Source organism: Lissotriton helveticus, chromosome 9 (genome assembly GCF_964261635.1).
Source record: "Lissotriton helveticus chromosome 9, aLisHel1.1, whole genome shotgun sequence".
NCBI classification, from domain to species: Eukaryota; Metazoa; Chordata; class Amphibia; order Caudata; family Salamandridae; genus Lissotriton; species Lissotriton helveticus.
In genome coordinates, this window is record NC_136070.1 from 883,478,466 (window position 1) to 883,494,414 (window position 15,949).

Consider the following 15,949-nt stretch of genomic DNA (forward strand, 5'->3'; position numbering starts at 1 on the left):
TTGTATGATTTTATTGTGGATATCAGGGGTGTCATGTTAAAGCTCCAGGCCAGCTCTGGGAGGTGTGAGAAATAGAGTCCCAGATATTTAAAGCTTAGTCATTTTATAGGTATGGATAATTGCCAGTGCTTAACCACAGTGTTGCACTTAATTTGAACAAAGGAAGGATTTGACATGTTTACTTGAAGCACTAAGGCCTCCTCATAGAGCTTGAGGAGTTGAAGGCTTTGCAGTCCCATAAGACTTGGATTCACAAAAAAGAGGAGGACATTGCTGGTATAAAAAGCTATTCTTTCTCCCACTGTGATCTCTCATTTCCACCCCTGCAATTGAACATCACATCTCACCAATCGGGCCAGGAGTTCTATAGCAAGAGCGAAAAGGAGCAGAGAGGGGATCCAAAAGAATTCTGTTAAATCAACAATTGAGCCTGTAGTCATTAATACCGCAGGCCGATATATCTTCTATTTGCGAGGGCCAAGACCCTTTTTCACCAGAACTTCCCTCAGGTAGCTGCAGTCCACAGAATCAAATGCTTTCTCGAAGTCAAGGAGTAAAAGTGCACAGGGTTCCCGTTTTGCAATATATAATCGACTTATTGGGTACATATCTGCACTGGTCCGGATGGACCAGGCTTGGTATAATATGTTTGAGTCAAGTGGAGATGATTCTTGAGAAACTCTTGGCTTTAGCGTTGGTGAGGGATATGGGCCTATCTGAGCTGAAGTGTGGTTATTGGCCTTGGGGAGGACCTCTATCAAGGCCACATCTAGAGCCAGTGGGTAGTGGCCTTTCTGGGCCGCCTCTGCATATACGTTGAGAAGATGGAGGGAGAGGATATCACAGAATTTGCAATAGTATTCTAGGGGTATCTATTTGGCCCTGTATCTTCTCAGAGTTCAGCTCATATATAGCTTGATGGATTTCTTCCATGCAGATGGGTATGATGAGGTCAGCCCACTCCGTTGGGATAGTCACTGAGTGGTATTTTTGCCAAAATGGGCCAGTGTTGCACCCAAGGTGGCCAAGGTCAGTTTGCATACAGGTTATAGTACTACTCAATAGAAACTGCTGCTATCTCAGCTTAGTTATATTTAAGGGAACTGGTAAAGTCCAGGATTTGAGGGATTATTCTAAAACACAAGTCTCTAGTAGCTAGCCAGTAGAGGAATTTACTGGATTTGTCCCTAATCTCTTACATTCGCTGTACGGAGTTCCACCAGCACTGGCATGCCTCCTGCAAGACTATCTGTCTGAAGGCAACTTGGCCAGTGCACATGGCTCTGCATAGCCTCAGTAGAGTTATAAGCATGTTGCTGGTACAACAGGAGGAAGCAGGCCTCTAGGTCCATCACCCCCCACAATTGATCCTTTTCAGTCAGTCATTTGTAGCCCTTGGCCACACCACATTCGCTGTAGGGAGTTCCACCAGCACTGGCATGCCTCCTACAAGACTATCTGTCAGAAGGCAACTTGGCCAGTGCACATGGCTCTGCATAGCCTCAGTAGAGTTATAAGCATGTTGCTGGTACAACATGAGGACGCAGGCCTCTGGGTCCATCACCCCCCACAGTTGATCCTTTTCAGTCAGTCATTTGTAGCCCTTGGCCACACCACAAGCAGAAGCTTGGCGGGAGGCCCAGAGTGTACCTTCAGAGTCCACTGTCCCTGTCTTAATGTTTAACTAGGACTGCAGTTCAATTGCCAGGTGATCTGTGCAACAATCATCCTGGAAGAACTAGGCAATAAGCCACCAGAGGGGTTGATCAGTGGCACCGTGGCTCCCAATGCGAACTTCAATGAGTGAATGGTCTGAAATACCTTAGAGGAGGATGTCTACATGACAGACATGAAGGACATCAGTTGCAGGAGCTAGGAGGAAATCTATACATGACAATGTATACTGTGCAGCTGTGAGTGTATACTTTGTCTCGGGGGTGCCAGGTCCACCATATGTCACATAGTCCCAAGGCATTCAGCTATCCATTGAGCTGTTTAGCGCTCATCAGGAGTTATGTTGTGGGGGCTCCTGTGCTGTCAGAGTTTATTGTGAAATCAAAGTCTCCCCCTATAATGGCCATGCCGGTGAGGAAGTTTGTGAGCCTCTCTTTGAGGGCCTCATAGGTTTGGGATGACAGATGGGCTGGGAAGGACACACTTAGAATGTTGTATTTACAACCTTCAAGAGGTCCTCTATGCCCATGCCCACATATCTGCAGCAAAGATGAGCATACATTGGAGGTTAACAGCCTTGAGTTTCTGCTTTACTCCATCGAAGAATCTCCGCTGCATTTGTGTCTCACATGTATAGTCTGAGAACATCATTATTTGGGATGACTGAAATGTTAGAGATCCAGCCTTGCGGGTCTCTCATTAGATAACGTGCCTGTCGCGTTAATTGAGAATGCCAGCAATCAGTTGGCGCAGGGTGCTCCAGGCGGAGGACATTGGGCCAGCGATCTATGCGCTCATTAACCACTGCGAAAGGGGGATCCCCGGTAGCATGACAGCAGTCAAGTGTGCAAGAAGTACACAGGGTCTGGGAACTCAGTGCCCTCTTGGAATCGAACAAAGTAAAGGTTGTTATATGTTGACCTATTTTCTGCATCTTCTCCTCATCTTTCAAGGGTGGTGCTGAGGCATAGCAACTTTGTCACTTTTTTCTTAACTGAGGTGATGTCATCCCCATTGATGAGAGTCTTTCCTCCGTTTTGGAGACTCTGTGAGCAGTGTTGCGGAGTGATGATATTTTAACCATCACTTCCTCAATTTTAGGTCCAACCGCATCATGAGATGCTTGGTTGACCTGCAATATGGTATTCAAGTCCATAGGTTCCTTTGAGCTCAGATGCAGGGTGCAGGGCTCCTCCTGTGGCAGCTGTGGTGAATTTACCCCTGTATAAGGGATGCATGCAATGTTCATCACCGTGATGGGGCCCCCACCCACTGGAACCCATGCTGCAAGTGTCTTTGTCTCCCACTGTTATGAAGCCCTAGCAGGCAAAGTTCATGCGGGGTGCCAGATCATCCCAGGTGTGGGCTCAGCATAAGGATCTGGAGTGGATTGGGCCCCAATTCTGCCCAGCTGCTCTACAGGGACCCCTCGACAACAGTTCTGGAGTGAAGCAACATGCAGCAAGTCGGATGCTTGAGGATGACACAGCTGGTCCGAGAACATTTTTGGTGTGCGTCCTCCATCTTGCCGGGATAGCCACAGTCACAATTTTAAGTGAAAAACCATGGATGTTTTCATTACCTTAGTCATGAGTTATGTTTAGTGTAATGCTTGATCTTGTTTTTAGTACTGGGATGTATTAATTATGTGTTTTATGGTGTTGTCGCTGTCATATAGAGTCCTATAATATTGCTATTTGTGTGTACCTTTCTTTTATGATATATAAAGATTGAATAAAGATTATTGAACAAAAATAGTGGGTCCAGCAAATATAAATTTGCCAAAGTTATGCCGTTAAAATGTTGTGTGCCCTTTGGAAGTAATTAGGTTTTTGGAAAGGGCAGTGCTCGGTTGTAGAAGAATGAGTGTCAGTGCCCAAAGCTCTGCTCAGAAGTCTGCAGCCAGTGCTATTAAATGTCAGTGAACTGAATACCAAGGCTGCATAGACTTAAATCCAACTCATGCCTCACTATTCCACCAGCAGACACTTCCCCTTTACCTCACTCATACAGGTTCCTATTTTCTACAGGGGTGAGTCGAACCTGCACTGAATTCCACAGAGTTAGATAAATAGTAAGCAGTAATCGGTGGAGTTCTACAGGCAGACAAACACATGGTGAGCTGCTTGCACTGCGATTTAACAATGGTAGCGCATTCTGGGCTGAAATCAGCACAAATGGCAACACGGGATATGCAAGGGCACGCGGCAATTTAAGTTGATTTTTCTGTTGCTCAAGTAGAAAATCTACTTGAGAAGTAGCCATCTGACCGCTACCGCAACTACTCCCATTTGAAAATCGTGCTACAAGGCTTCCAATCGACGGCAAATCATTCTAGGGGACATCAAATGTCACTTGCGCTTGCTTACTGGAGCCTTCTGTTGTTCCTGTTATCATCACATTGCTCGAACTCGAAAAAACTATTCTGCCATGCGGCGATAGGTGGACTTTGGCCGAGCTCTGTGTTAAAGAGTAATGCGGAGTTACCCAATTTTTCCAGTTCTGTGAAAGTAATTACAAATTCTGATTGTGGATTGTTTTTTCACCTGACAGTTTTTCTATCTTTCTCTTCCTTTTTCCCCCTTTGTGTCTTTCCCTCTCTTGGTAAATGTCTGTTGAGGAAAAGTAAGTTCTGTACTTCTTCAAAAATGAGTGCTGGTGGGTCCCACTGAAAACCACCACCTCAAATTAAGCACTAAGAAAGCGGAAATTAAACAGTCATCTTCTCTGCATGTACAAAGTCTCGACATGATTTAAGTAGAATGCTTTAATTGAAAGCTTAATACCCATTTTCTCTGCCTCGCGAGGTAGAGGAAAAGCACACCTGGGCAGATAAGATATCAGACTAGCGGCCATGCCTGGCAGCAGGTCTTCACAGGATTAAAAAAGTCACAAATGTTTTAATGTCTTTTCTAGTTGTTTTTTATGATGAAGGAAAGTATATGCTGGAACAGTTTGCATAAAGGAGCAGGGACATCATTATGAATGGAAAGGACATAAAAGAGAGATGTATGAACACACTAAAAGAAGCAATTAATGACACCATGTTTGTCAAATATATGGCTGCACATAGAGCAGTTGGTCTGATACAGCAATGAAAACGACACAATAAAAAAAGACTGTGGAGGGAGGGTAAATATCTAGAGAATAATGTTAGTAAATATTTATTGGAGATCACCTAGTGGTTGATGGATATAATTGTACAAGTGATGTGATTCAACAGTGAATTGGGCAAACCAGTGAAATGGAATGGAAAGATCTGGGTGGCAGAGGTTCTGTTGCACACAGTGTGTTTTGGGAAGCTCCTAGAGTTTGCTACAGTGTATGTGGTCAAGTTCCATATAGGAGGAAGTTGGTCTGACTATTCTATGTGGCAGGGGGTTTTACAGGGAAGAAAACATCATATATTGTTCACTTGAAAGATTCTATAAGTCTAGTGTTACACAAGTCTGCTACCGGGTATGTGATCACAGAAGTTCGTCTGGATATTCAATGGGGACGAGATTTGTTGTATCCTAATATTGTTCACTTCAGATAAATCATTAGGGCTAGATGTAGGTAATTCCCATTTACAGACTCTTAAATGCCGAATTTTACCGATTCGGTATTTAAGAGTCTGTAAATGGGAAGGGGGCAGATTTAGGTAATTCTGAATTCAGGAATACCGAATCTGTAAGATTCGGTATTTACCGATTCGGTAAATACCGAATCGGTATTGCCCATTAATTCCTATGGGCCTTGAAGCCCATAGGAATCAATGAGCAATACCGATTCGGTATTTACCGAATCGGTAAATACCGAATCCTGCGAGGGTGCAGGGGGTGTCACTTTGACACCCTCTAGCACCCCAAGTACAGGCTTCTGTGACATGTGGCACACATACATGCCCTAAGGGCATGTTTGTGTGTCACATTGCACAGGCGTGCATGCACAGATGTGCATGCACACCTGAATTCGGTATTTTACCACACAATAGGATTGTGTGGTAAAATACCGACTCTTAAGGGCCTGTGGCACTCTCAGGAGTGTCAGCTACATATGGATTTACCGATTCGGTAAATATACCGATTCGGTATTTTACAGAATCGGTATATTTACCGAATCGGTAAAATTACAGATTCTTAAAATTACATGCCCCTACATCTGAAAACCCAAATACCGGTCGGTAAGGGCCGAAATCGGCCGTTACCGACCGGTATTTGGGCTCCTACATCTGGCCCTATATCCAACGTTCATCTGTAAAAAGACTCTCACGTATTAAAACCACACACTGAACAAGTAGAGTGAAATACATGCAATCCTCATGACAAAAACACTAAACAGCTGACAGCCACATCGTTATGTAAACAACAAAAAAGCAGAAAACCTTTGGATTCTCCAATCTCGTTCACTAAGAAGCTGGCCTCTTCTTGGATGATCCCCTCAATGCTCCTCATGCCCATGCCAAAATTCTTCAAGGCCGAGATTGAGAAACGCTGTAGCTGTTTCCACTCCTCACCGTTGGTGTTCGCAAGTCCTGCAGCAAATAATAACATTTGTTGATTTGGTTCCACAACTTTTGCCTCAAAACCACATTTTAGGCTCATGAGTACCACCAGCGACTAATAGTTGTTTGCTGAAGGCTGAGCAGGCAATTTTATACCAGCCTATATACACTCAAAGGCATATTTGCATGAGGCTTGCATCGTGTTTGCTTCACACAAAGTGGGTTCATAAATCTGGAGTAAGGCAATGCAGTGCAAATCGCTACAATGCCTTTCTCTGCGCATGGGAGGTGTTCCATGGGCTTTGTGGTTGGTGTCCCTATGCAGCACCCATGGTTTTTGATGCATTCCCTGATTTAACAAACCTGGTAAACCTGGGGATGCATCCAAAAGATGTGCCTCCCAAGGTGAAGCGTAACAAGGAGATATTTCTCTAATTCTCCTTGTGTTTTTCGTCTTTCTATGTGTGCTGCATGGATCATTCTTGTGGAAGAAGGTGCCCCTTCCTGCACAAAAACAATCCTGCCTACAACACAGGAGTCCTTGCACCATGTTGCAAGGGAACATGCATTGGCACTGGTCTGCCAGTGCAGGAGGAAAGGACAGGAATGCTCTGTATCTCCTGAATATGGCACATTCCTGTCCTTTCCCAGTGACGCAGGGTGGTGCAGCAATGTGACTTGCTGTGCTGCCCTTCACCACTAGTCACATAAATATGCCTCTGTGACAAATGCAGTATGGCATTATTCTTGATTGGCAAATTACCAAAGAATGGCATATGCATAAAAAAAGAAATTCTCCATCGTTAGTCACTTCAATGCAGGTGTCAACATTAATAAATCAGTGTATTCAAAGTATGCAATCCGGCTCCAGGAGTTTTTTTATGGCTGTTGTTCAAACCTACCATAAGACACATTAAGAATCAACATATTCATATTGGTTTTATATTGATTCCTGTTTACCCTTTCTTTCAAGGACTTACCAGATCCATGCAATATCTTTTCGAATGCAGGAAATGGTCCTCTTGCCATAAAGTCATCTGCCTGGCCAATAAAAGCTTCTTTAATAACATCGTAGCTGCACAGCACCACCACAGGTCGTGGACCTAAGTATACTGTGAACACAGGGCCATAGATATCACGCAGCTGCAAAAGAGAATATATACCCTAATATAATTCCACTATTTGTCCTTACATAGAAAAAGCTATTAAATTCAGATAACACAACAGAATCAGCATTTAAACTTAAATCTAAGGGGCATATGTATGAGGAAGTGGAGAAGTGAGGCATTAGCCGTCATGTGTTAATGCCTCACTCCGCCACTTCAGAAACGCAACGCTGCACCATATTTACAAGGATATGGTGCAGCCTTGTATTTTCCCCTGTGCTGCCGCTACACTAAGCAGTGTAGTGCCAATGCAGGCACCCTTGCACCATAGTGCAAGGGTGTCTGCGTGCAGGGGAGCATTGTTTATGAGTAGGAATATGTTCCTTACTGCACATAAACAATCCTAAAATGCAATTTTGTCACTTTTATGTGTGCTACTTCATGAAGCATACATGAAAGTCACATAATGACATTTTTTTCTACATTGTATATGTACCGGAAGGGAGACCTTCCTGTACATAAACAGTCCATGGCAGTTTGCTTTTTCCATGTGCACTACATAAGGCATCACACATTGAAAAATCATAAATGAGGATAAACAATGCATTTCTCCTCATTTCGCCATCTAAGATCAGGTTTTCCCTGGTCTCAATTTTGGCACTGCCTCCTATGAAGGCTGCACATATAAATAGGGGGTATTGTCAAAATCAATGGGTGTTGCAGTGGAACGCCCACCGCAACACCCACTGCCCACCCCTTTCACGCTAACCATAGCGTGAAAGGGGGCCTTTTTTACAAAGCGCCTTAAGCCACGTTAAGCGGCTTAACACTGCCCTGTAAATAAGGCTTAGCCCCTGTCACCACCAAAATGTCAGAAAAAGAGATGTTGTGGTGGCGTTAGGGGCTTGTAATTATGCCCTTAAGCTCAATAGAGTGTATGGAAGAACAAAAATAATATGTATTTCAAATCAATCCTCATCCCTCATAATCTCCAGTCTTCCAAGGCTGTTTTTGGCAGATAGCTCTTTAAGACAAACAAGACCTTTTAGGATTTAGGGTCAGTTGTAAAACCTATTTTTGAGGTCGCAAACAGGAAATTGGCCCATTTCCAACCTCAAAATAGGTCTGCCCTATTTACAAACCCTATTTTGCGAGTAAGTAACCTATTACTTACTCATAAAATAGGGTTTGCGACCTGCTATTAGGAAGGGGCATGTCAAGGGCGTCCCTTCCTAATAGCGAGTCACACTTTAATGTAAGATTGTTTCGCTGCCCCAATTGCGGCTGCAAAACACTCACAGTTTACCACCCATTACAAATGGGTGGTAGGCCACCCACAAATGGGAAGGGGTCCCCAGGGGAACCTTTCCCCCTTCTGACTGGCATTGAAAATATTTTTTAAGAGCAGGCAGTGGTCCCAAGGACCACTGCCTATTCTTAAAAATAAAAAAGTAACACTTCATATTTCTATTTTAAATGCATCCTGTTTTCCTTTAAGGAAAACAGGCTGCATTTAAAAACTTAAAAAAAACTCCTTTATTTAAGAAGCAGTCACAGACATGGTGGTCTGCTGACTCCAGCAGGCCACCATCCCCTGGAGTGCTAGCCATTCCCAATGGGGTCGCAAATTGCACCTGCTTCATGAATATTTATGAGGCAGGCAATTTGCAACACCATTGGGAATCACAAACTGTCTGAGACACAGTTGTAAATTGGAGTTGCAAATTGCGAGTCACAAAACAATGCAATTTGCGACTTGCAAATTGGAAGGGTCATACATCTGGCCCTTAGCTATTTGCTATAAGATCTACATTGACGTAAAATATATTTTTAACAATCATGTTCTTTCACTCTTTCCATAGGGTATTATTCCTATATTTTTATAAATAATGCACTGGTTCGTTTTGAACCAATCCATAGATTAAAATTTTGACTGTGCTGGTTCATTCCTTAATTAACTATGACAAGCAGTTTATGGGATGAGTACACCGTTATGTTTTGTGTCTTTTTAAATTTGTGTATCTAAGGAAGATACTTTAACTAGTTGGCAGTCTCGACAGGGAGGGCTATGGTTTGACCTCCCGTGCTGGAACAGCAATTCAGCTGCCTAAGCAAGTGAGATGCACGCTGGTAGGGAATGTGAGAAACTACCTTCCGTTTGTTGAATGGTTATACATGGGATTCTGCAATCTTTGTGTAAAAACGCATCTATAATTTCTTTATATTACATAGTATTATGCAATCGCTCAATAAAAAATGTTTCTATTTTCCTTCTAATCAGTGACTTGTGACACACCCAGTCGCCACTTTTAAAGAAATCCCATAAGAACTCAACAGTGAAAGCCCTGAAATCACAATGCCAACTGCCGGAGCCAGCAGCTATGGGGAAATGCCTAGTCAGGTCACGGATAATTAAGGCAGCTGTTCATAGAAAGACGAATTAAACCTTGCTTTTCTTTCTACAGCTCTGTTTATTTAGCTGTACATTTGCAATGAAGAACGGAGATATTGATGGCAACATGTTTATTGTTTGTACTTCTTGCTCAATTATAGAAGAGTTAAATTCTTTCTGCAAGTTTCCATTGACCTTTTTACTGCTTCTAATACATTTGTGCAATAAATATCTAACAGCTTTTTTGATGTGTTTAATTTTTCACTAGAGATTCTATTTTTATTCTTCATATTTTGCAAACATGATGTCTCCTTCATACAAAAGACCTACGGACCAAGGAATTAAGTGGTTTGAAGGAAAACTGATGTTGTGACCATATATTATAAGGAAAAAATCACCCATGTCATATATGATAAGGATACATCATGTCATTTCGAAGTTCCATAATCCTATAAAGGAACATGCCTTTTGGCCTCGGGCCTCTATATGGTCATATATCCTTATAAGGTACAGCAAGGTGATACTTTATTCCATATATAATCAGTGACTTATGATGCACCATGTCACAGATTATAGAAGAAAACACAGCAGAACTAAATCGTAATAATTTATTACAGTTGAGTTCTGATGTCACAAAGCCTGCTATCAGTGCCTGCAGCCAAGTGAGGACAGCAGCTCAGGACACAAAGCATATTTAACTCCAAAACAGAAACCTGTCTTTTCTTTTTTTCTGCTCAATAGTGACAAGCAGAAAGGAGATATTTATGGCAACATATTTATATTTTCCAGTTCTGAGGTAATTATAAATAAGTTAGAACCTTTCTGCATGTTTCTACACATTATGAGTTAGTGCATATATTTGGGGAAATAAACTGTCTTGTAGCAAAGTGATTCCAATATCTTTTTGCAACTAATAACAAACAACTTTTGTAATGCGTTTATTTTGCACTAGAGGTTCTATTTGTATTCTTCTGGTCTGCAAACATATCTCTTTTGTTTAAAAGGCTTGTGAGAAAGGTAATGGTGTGATCATGTATTATACTCAGGCCTCAGAAACGTAGAGACTGGAAGAAGTTCTCGCAGGAAAACTTTAGATCCGCTCTACTTAAAGAATCCTTTCTTCCTAGCGACACCCTGCTCAAGGCATGGGATGATTACGAAAAATGGATGTCCAGGGCTCTGGACACAGTAGCACCATGGACACTCAAGCCCCCCGCCAGGAAAACTAAAACTGCTCCATGGTTCTCCAAAGAACTTAAAGAAGCTAAAGCCAAATGTACAAATATTGAACGTGGCTGGAGGAAAAATTACAATCCAGAGGACAAGCTGAACTATAAAAGAGAATTAAAAACATATTACAAACTCGTAAGAGCAGCCAAAGGCGCTCATTTTAAGGAACGCATTGAATCTGCTAAAAATCCTACCAAGGAACTCTTCTCGATTTATAAAGAGCTTACGGTCCCAACCAGACTTGAGGCCCAGGATACCTACTCTAATGAGTTATGTGAGGACATCGCACATTTTTTCGTAAAAAAAGTGGATTTAATACACGCCACCTTTACAGGTAGCATGCCGACTAAACACTCGGTAGTGAGAAGTGATTCTGCTACCAAGTCCCATCTGACATGCTTTATAGTTCCTGAGAGGCTAGACCTGCTTACCATCGTAAACGGCATCCAGTCCGGCTCTCCCCTTGATGTGATCTCTCCCAATCGCTGTAAGGGAGCCCTTGATTGCATGATTGAGCAGATTGAACACCTGATCACCCTATCTTTTCAGGAGTGCCACGTGCCAGACGTCTGGAAAACGGCACAAGTTATACCCCTGAAAAAAAAAGCCAATATTCATATCTCCCAGCTACAAAATCTCCGCCCTATCTCCCTCCTCCCCTTCTGCGGGAAAGTTGTGGAGAAGGTAGTGGACAATCAACTCATGAAATTTGTTGAGGAGAACTCTCTTCTCCATTCCACACAGTCAGGGATAAGAGCAGGCCACTCAACAGAGTCGGCGGTTCTCTTCTCCACAGAATGTCTAAGACAACTTGTAGACGAGGGGCAGATGGCAGCGTTGGTTTTATTAGATCTCAGTGCAGCTTTTGACACCGAGCTGCACTCGACGCTGCTGTCTCGCCTCTCTGACCTGGGAGTAGAAGGATCAGCCCTGGAATGGATAAAATCCTTTCTAGAAAACAGGAGTTTCCAGGTGCACTGCCCTCCTCACAAATCGTCTCTTCGCAAGCTGAGACATGGGGTTCCGCAGGGCTCAAGTCTGAGCCCTACATTGTTTAATCTTTACATGGAGCCCCTAGCTCATATTGTGGAAGCCTTTGGTGTGGATATCGTCATATATGCTGACGATACCCAACTAATAATTAGACTTACCCATAATCAGGCAGAGGATGCCACTAACTTTTCCAACTGCATGCGGTCTGTGGCAGGGTGGATGAACAACAACTGTCTACGCCTTAACGGCGACAAAACCGAACTGTTGGTAGTTGGAAAGTCCTCCTCTGCCTGGTCGCAGGCCTGGTGGCCAACAGAATTAGGGGCGATCCCCCGCCCGGCGGAGTCTGTTAGAAATTTAGGAATCATGCTGGACGTGGAGCTTTCCTTCAAGCAACAGATCAGCAAAATTACGGGAAAATGTTTCGGAATACTAAAAACACTCCGAAAAGTCCTCGACCTGCTCCCCATCAGTGCCAGGAAAACACTTATTCATGCCCTAGTCACACCACACTTGGACTACGGCAACGCTCTACTCCTAGGCCTAAGCAAAAAAGGCATACACCAACTGCAGTGCGTCCAAAATGCTGCCGCCCGCCTGGTACTCAACCTTCCGCGCGGGCATCTGGAAAAACGGCACTACGAAAACTGCACTGGCTCCCTATTGAGGAGCGCATCAAGTTTAAAGCACTCTGTTTTGCCCACCGCATTGCCCAGGGAAAAGGCCCAGGTTATTTACAAAACCTTCTCACTATTCATCGCTCCACCCGGAACCTCAGATCTGCCGGAGCGATGTTGTCTCAACTTCCTCGCGTTCGCAAGACTAGGATGGGACGTAGCTCCTTTCGCTTTCTAGTGAGTAAACACTGGAACAATCTCCCTCTTGACTTACGCATGGAGCCCTCCGAAATGAGATTCAGACTAAAATAAAAAACCCACCTTTTCCCATGCAAATAATTGCTTCTTTATAGCCTAGGATCCAGACCAGTCCCGGACCTCGGCCTCTTCAGGGAGCAGTAGTATTTCTAAGCGCGGGGACACACTGTCCTGAGTGTAACCAGGCGCTCTATAAGTGGTTTTATTATTATTATTATTATTTATATGGGATAAAGTACCCCCTGCTGTACATAATAAGGATATTGCGGTCACCTTTGAGTTCTATAACCTTTTAAATGAACTTTGGCCTTTGGCCTTGTTCTGTATATGGTCATTAAACTCCTTGGTGAGTTGCAATATACTTACAATGTATGGCAGGGGGTACATTCTCCAGTATAAAATCAATGACTTGTGATGCGCCCAGTTGCCAATTATAAAGAAATGGTGTCAGAACTCAACTGTAATAACTTCTTACAGTTAAGTTCTGATGTCATAATGCCTGCTACCAGAGCCAGCAGTCAGGATAAGGCCGGTCAGGTCATGAACATAATTAAAGCAGCTGTTTAAAGAATGAAAAACAAATTATTGCTTTTTGCTCTGTTTTTCTAGCTTTATATTGAAGAAAGGAAATATTTATGGCAGCACATTTATTTTTTTCCACTCCATGTGTAATTATAGAAAATTCAGAATCTTGCAGCAAGTTTCTACTGTGCCTTTGATTAACAAAAAAACTAAATTGTATTGAACCGCTTGTAATATCTTTTTGTTACAATTATCTAACAGCTTTTTTATGTTTTAATTTTTGCACTAGAAATTCTATATTTATTCTTCATGTTTGCAAACATACTCTCTCACTTACTTGAAAGAGCTATGCACCACGGATTTAAGTGAGTTTAGTGAAAGGTGATGGCGTGACCATGTAATATACGGACTAAAGTAACCTCTGTCGTCCATGATAAGGATGTTGCAAGTCACCTGGAACTCCATAACCTTATAAAGGAGGTCAGCTTTCAGCCTCGTTCCTCTATATGGTCCTGGTACCCCTTGCTAACTTGCAATATCCTTATAAAGTTTGGCACAGCGTACTTAATCACATGTATTATACATTTAATGGGACCATTATAACACTGCTCAGCAAGGCTGCAATACTATAAGTGAAACAGAGCCATAACTGCTTAGAATAGTTACTAAATCTAAACCTCAAACAATGTCATTAATCCTAAGTAGAAATGATCCAAATGCAATGCAACAGTATGGGCAAATTATAGCCAGGCTGCAATACTTGAAGTGGAGAAATCTAGCAGCCCTCTGCAGAGCTAACTAAAGTTTTAAAGACCACTAGTTCGACCTTATAGCATGGCTATCATAATTTAATTTGGACAATATCTGAGCAAGATTGTTATATATTTAATAGTGTAGTAGTTATAGGTTTTATCAGTCTCGTCAAATAGACCAATATTTGAATGAGCATGTTGTGCCAACTTCTCTTGTACTCTCCTGAGCATGGATATTTGTTGTTCTCACAAACAGGACAGTTGCAGGACAGTTGCAGAACCAACATGTATAGTATACGCATCTTCTTAATTAGGAATGTTCTTTATGAGTCAAGGGAGCCACCGATTTTGTGTGAATGATTAAAAATAATCCCCCTAATATGGGAAACAGTCTAAAAGATACAGCGCATGGCTGGGTGCAATGATACTTGTGCCGTTCATCAATCGCTTTAATTAATTAGCGTGACCTTCATCAAGTTCTCCACGAGCTGAGTTTATGATTTATCGTGCTCTTATCACGTTTGGTCGGCCTCCCTGCTCCACTTGCATCTCTTTGTATTTGAGATGTCTCAAATACGAAGAGACGCAAGTGGAGCAGGAACTTGATGAAGGTCACGCTAATTAATTCAGACAAAATCGGTGGCTCCCTTGACTCATAAAGAACATTCCTAATTAAGGAGATGCGTATACTATACATGAAGGAAATAGTGCTCCAATTCAGAGAAAGATGTTGACTTTATGACTGATCCATGTGGTGGTGATTTGCAACCATTCACACGATACAGATATTACAAGAACCTTGTCCTGATGAAGATCCTATCATAAACCGAAACGCTGCGTCGACAACTTTGTAACAATTATTTTTAACGTTCTTTATGTGGATTGACACATTTTTAACTGTTCTCAATGGCACTAAAGATTGTTTTGTAAAAATGATTTTTTTTAAATTGTTTTATGATTGCATTATTCTTTGAATACATTGTACAATTTTTCTATATACTATTTGGAATTGTTTTTTTATCTTGTTTTATCCATTTCTGTGATTTATTATACATGTGGTTATGGTTTGTACATAAGGACTGTGAGTACCTTCCCTACTATTCAGTAGATGTTTTTTTTCCAACTCTATGGCAAGATAGGGACTCCCCTATATTTCGTCTGTTCACTACTCCTTGTCCTAGATTGGATTTAAAAGGAGACCTCTCTGTCTTTTGAGAACTACCTCCTCTGCATCCAGCCTGCTGGGCCTGAGTACCAATGAACCAGCTGTGCACCCGTGGTCCTGAGACCCTTGTGACCTGATCTTTCATTTGGGTCCCCCGGACTTACCTGTAAGTCCCCTTGTGCAGCCTGTTTTGAAGTTGCCACCTTCTTTGTACAACACCAGCTACCAACGGCCCCAGCACCCTACTCCCAACCGAATCCGGGATGCTCCTGATGATCTGCTGATAGGACATTGGACCTTGGTCTGCTACTACCCTAAATCCAAAATGTGAACCCTGAGAACCGACTATACGATTGTATACGCAGTGAGCTATTTCTGAACTATATAAAAATCGGTGTTATTTTTACAAATTGTTCTTGGATTCATTCTCGAGTGTGTGTCTCCTTTATAACCGGTATCAGAACAACAAATGATTAGCACTACCCTCTGATAAGCCTAACTGATCGCCCACACCACCACAAATAGAGAGTAAGTGTTATCTACATTTGCCGCTATAAACCAATATGGGTCTTCCTGGACTCTCTGCACAGTGTACTTTGTTTAGTACACTATATGATGAGCCGGATTCTTACATTAGTGGATCAGCGGTGGGGTTTACGAGTTTGTGTTTGCTGATACCACTTTGTCAATAATTGACAAAATGAATACATCCAGAAATTGTGTGTAGCTAGTTGTATTTTTCAATTGGTCTATT

General features: G+C 42.4%; 1 protein-coding gene across 1 annotated transcript in view; it reads right to left on the reverse strand.

The window, feature by feature from the left end:
* LOC144781952 (cytochrome P450 2A13-like) overlaps nt 1–15,949 on the reverse strand; it is an 820,837-nt gene that overhangs the window by 605,486 nt on the left and 199,402 nt on the right. Inside the window, exons 2-3 of the mRNA XM_078661043.1 lie at nt 7,141–7,303; nt 6,041–6,190 (exon numbers count right to left, since the gene is read on the reverse strand). Coding sequence (XP_078517169.1) covers nt 6,041–6,190; nt 7,141–7,303 — 313 coding nt within the window. The remainder of the gene's footprint in view (nt 1–6,040; nt 6,191–7,140; nt 7,304–15,949) is intronic.